The 4488-nt window shown below is 39.9% G+C and overlaps 1 protein-coding gene across 1 annotated transcript in view; it reads right to left on the reverse strand.

Moving 5' to 3' along the window:
* Window positions 1-1663: 1663 nt before the first annotated feature.
* TIGD2 (tigger transposable element derived 2) overlaps window positions 1664-4488 on the reverse strand; it is a 3293-nt gene continuing 468 nt past the window's right edge. Inside the window, exon 2 of the mRNA XM_006143242.3 lies at window positions 1664-4450. Within this exon, the coding sequence (XP_006143304.1) occupies window positions 1969-3558 (1590 nt within the window). The 5' untranslated portion in view covers window positions 3559-4450 and the 3' untranslated portion in view covers window positions 1664-1968. The remainder of the gene's footprint in view (window positions 4451-4488) is intronic.

Raw genomic sequence — 4488 nt, forward strand, 5'->3', positions numbered from 1 at the left:
AATGTATGCCATTGTGGCTGGGTTCATATTTACTTAAATTAGAAAAAGGACCTCAGGAACCAGCAGTTAGCATAATGGTAATGTCGCTGTACTCCCACGTAGTCAACCGCAGTTCGCGTCCCGGACCTGGTGGCTTAAAACTCACGCCGGACAAACCTCAACTGGCACATGAGATCTGTGATGTTACAGCTGCTTTATAAGTAGATAAAGCATATATTTAAAAAAAAGACCAACTTTGTGAACACATTAAGGTAATAAATGGACACAGACCTCCTGAACACAGTTGTATGGAGTGCTGGTTCTCACTTTGATTTTGAGTACTTTGGCCATGGGGCTTTGCCCTCAGCACAGGAGGCAGAGTGTTTCTGAGCCATGACCTCCGCAGCTCTGGGTCCTGGTTCATGTCAGCTTTGCCACTTGGTCCGCCATGATCCTTCTTAAATCCAGAAAATTTACACTGAAGTGACTGTACACTCAGTCTGAAGTAAACTGGGGGGGAAGGGGGAGAGAAAATCTCAGAACAATAACTATTGTAGTCCTATGATTCTGTTTGAATTGACTCGATATTGATTTGGGTCTTGCCAATTCTACTAAAATGATTGAGCACCCAAAGTTTTCCAGTTAATCCCTGCATTTCTCTGAGATTAAATTATGAGATAGTATTTCTACTATGCAATTGAAAAACACATATATATGCTTTTATTAACACTTCCCTCACTTCCTCTATAACCTGTTCATCTCTCAGTTCTTCTAAAAAAAAGAAAACATTTTTCAAGAGCCAAATGGTGGTGCAGAGATAAAGTGTAATACTCTGTGAGGCAATTCCACATGAGAAAGTTCTCGGTTCAAGTCCAGAGACCTCCTTGAGTACACAGGATGCACACGAGCTCCTACACTGGGTTGACTGGAAACTAAGGGTAGATTATGGTATTGGAACCTTGCTAGGGTCCTTCTTCTGCAGAGCATCACATATTCCATTCAATGTCAGTTCACTGTTCTTACCTGGTTTCTCAAATGATGACGTTTGCATAGAAAAACACATCATGACTTTTCTGACAACCCAATACATGTATGCTTATAGGATCAGTATTAGTTTTTACAGAAAAATATAACACATGAAAGCAAGTGGCTTACTCCCTAAGCTTTAAAGCAATTAGCTTATTAAAAAGAAAAATGGCTGACATGTATATGTCACTAAAGAATCAAAATGACAGATAATAAAATTTAACCCCTCCATCTTCTAATTATATTTGTTTGGAAACTGAAGTGTATTTTCTTGGAACAGGGTTGGCATTCTTTTCACAAGTACGAAGGAATGCTTCCTACTGTCAAATAGAATAAAATAGAGTTTGCAAGCTCTCTCCCCAGGGACATTTTTAAGCGTATTTCTTCCTCCTGCCCTATATTTAGAGATGGCTGATCTGAACTGCTGACTGACCAAATACTGCCAGGACACAAATACTGTATTTAAGGCTTTCGCCTATTTCTTTCAGTTTTCCACAATCACAGTGAAATACTTCAAGCAAAATCTTTGCTGAGCTCGTCTAAGATTTTCAGCAGTGAGAAAGTCATGGGAATGGAAACTTAGCCCCAAGGTATTTTAATTTGGAAATTAAAATTCAGAGAAAACCATAAAAATTCAATTTAAGTAAAATTTATTGAGTGCCCACAGTGTGCATGATCCTTTATTAGACACATCAAAATGCAGGCACAAAACAGGCCAAGATCCCTGGCCTCAGTGCCTTATGATCTAATAAGCAGAATGTAGATTAGGAACAGTAGATAGAAAAATGCATGTCAATGTCATTACTAGAGTAACATTAAACAGACGTACTCTGAATAATCCAAAATGGCCTCTAACCCCAAAAACCACTTATAAAATGTATTCGCCCTTGGAATCGACAGCATTTCAAACAAATAAGTAACCTTGCAGGTAAACAGTCACAAGATGCAAATACACAGAAACACTTAATGAGCACTACTAGTGACTTTATTATTTTGGATCTTCTGTTTTCTTCTTATTATGGTCCGAAGTCTGCGTAATACCAATTTATCAGACAGGAGCATGTCATCTTGTTGTTCTAGATAATCTAGTAAGTTTTCAGTCCATTCAAGTGCAGCTTTATGGCTAATATGCTTCTCTGGATTCAGTTCTGTTTTTCTAGTCTTAGTAGGCGGCTTGTGCTCAGCAGCCTTGGCCTGGCCCTCGGCACCTTCACTGTCAGTTAGCACCTGACAGCTTGAGTCATTACTCCGAGAATCAAGCCACGGATCAATATTCTCAATGTCAACATGTTCACAGTCTTCTGTGTTCTGTAAAACCGTTGCTAAGTTAGCTGCTAAGATGGCTCCTTCATCAATGTTCATGCCTGAATTTTCTTCATTGCTGGGGAAAAGCTTTTTCCATGCTTTGGTTATGGTGCTTGATTTTACCATGTTCCAAGCCCTTGATACTTCATAAATCGCATCCAACACTGTTAAGTTCTTCCAGAACATTTTGGGGTCAATTCCTTCATCCATGTATTTCTGGAGAAGTCCTGCTCGGTAGTACCTTTTAACAGTGGCTAGAACTCCCTGGCTCATAGGTTGAATTAGGCTTGTGACATTTGGTGGCAAATATTTCACAATTATTCTGCCATCCTCTGAACTCAGCATTTCTTCATTCGGATGTGCTGGGGGGAAATCTAAAAGCAGCACTGCTTTTTCTAGAAGTCCCTTGGATTTCAGATGCTTCTGTACCTGCGGCACAAAGTATTTTTCAAACCACTGTCTGAAAACAGATTGTTCTATCCATGCACCTTTTTGACTGAAATAAGTAACAGGAAGGTGTGAAAGGTCAGTTCCTTTGAACGCACGGGGTTTTTTTGCTTTCCCCACAACACAAAGATTAAGTTTGTGTAAACCTGTGGCATTGGTACAACACATAATAATGATTCTCTCTCTGCTTGACCTATACCCAGAAGTACTTTGCTCACTTTCAAGAGCTAATGTCCTTGATGGTAGACACTTCCAGAACAACCCAGTTTGATCAGCACCATAAATTTGCTCTGGTTGTAGATTCTCTCTCTCAACAAATTCCTGAAAGTGACCACAAAATGCACTGGCAGCAGTTTCATCTCCTTTTAATTTTGTCCCTTTACCAGCAGCCTTTGGAATTCCATGGCGCTGCTTAAATCGAGTTAGCCAGCCAGATGATGCGTTAAAATCACCTTCCATCCCCAAGGCGTCGAAAAAGAACTTGGCTTGTTTTGCACAAATAGTCCCAGACACGGGAATACCATCAGTTTTCTGTTGGTTAAACCACTCTATCATAACTCTATCAAGCTCCTCATAGGTGGATGACTTCATCGATTTACGTTTGGATACCCCACTTGTAGGATCTGAACTGTTGGCATAGTTTATAATCCTTTCTTTGTTCTTTTTAATGTCACGAACTGTGGATTCACCAATTCCATACACCACAGAAAGTTTTTTGAAAGAGATGCCTTCATCAAGTTTCTTAATAATGTCAAGCTTATCTTTAATTGTCAAAACCACACGCTTGCGTTTCCCCAACATTTTAAGTGTCTAATATCTTAGGCAATTACTAGCACAAGAGAATGAAAACTTAGATTTTAATACAAAGAGACTAGAAAATGGAGTCTTAAAATCCCTCCTTTGTCCCCAGGATCCAGATAGACAGTATGATGGCTAACTCCCAGATGTGTGCATCAGTCACTTGCTGTTTAAAACTATTTTAAGTTCCTACAACTTTATACCAGCTCCAATGAACCCTATCTTCTTTCTTCCTCCTCACTTAGTTTAAGGTCTTTCCATGAACTGCAGTCAAACCCGAGATTAGAAGTTGAACCAAGGTCTCTACAACAGTGCACTGGCATACTCAATTCTTGCCATCACTTCAAGTAAGGTTCTTTGCTAAAGCCACTAAGACTCAGATGGGAATATTTTAGGAAATGTGCTAAGCAATATTTTAAGTCAGGAGACTTGCCAACGACAGACAGGAAACTCTAAAGAGAAAACTCACCCCCTGACTATGCTGTCTTTGTCAGGCAATGGAGCGAATGGAATACTCTCTCTTCTGGGCCAGGGTTGCTATAGATTAGGCAGGTGAGTGCTTAAGGAAATCATAGGCAAGCAAGGTAAGGCAAGCTGGACAGAAGTGAGCAGTGCAAATAAGGTGAAAGTGGACAAGCAGGAAACTGTATTATAACACAATGCAAACTTATTTCTAATGGCTTTGGTAACTGGAAAAGAGGAAGGTGCAAGAGTCGTGATGTTACATGATTCAAGAAAGCATCAACAAACTTCACTGGTGGAAATCAGGAGCCAACGTAGAGGGTATGGGGTAGAAGGCTCGGTGAAGATGACGTTAAAATAATCCTGGTGAAAGACGATCCTCAATGAGCCAACTGTAGTTCCTGTAGGGGCTGTAATTCGAAGCCTCTGAAACCTAAAGGAAAATGCCAAAGTCATTTTTTTTTTTTTTTT

Source organism: Tupaia chinensis, unplaced genomic scaffold, assembly GCF_000334495.1.
Source record: "Tupaia chinensis unplaced genomic scaffold, TupChi_1.0 Scaffold000094_1, whole genome shotgun sequence".
Taxonomy (NCBI): domain Eukaryota; kingdom Metazoa; phylum Chordata; class Mammalia; order Scandentia; family Tupaiidae; genus Tupaia; species Tupaia belangeri.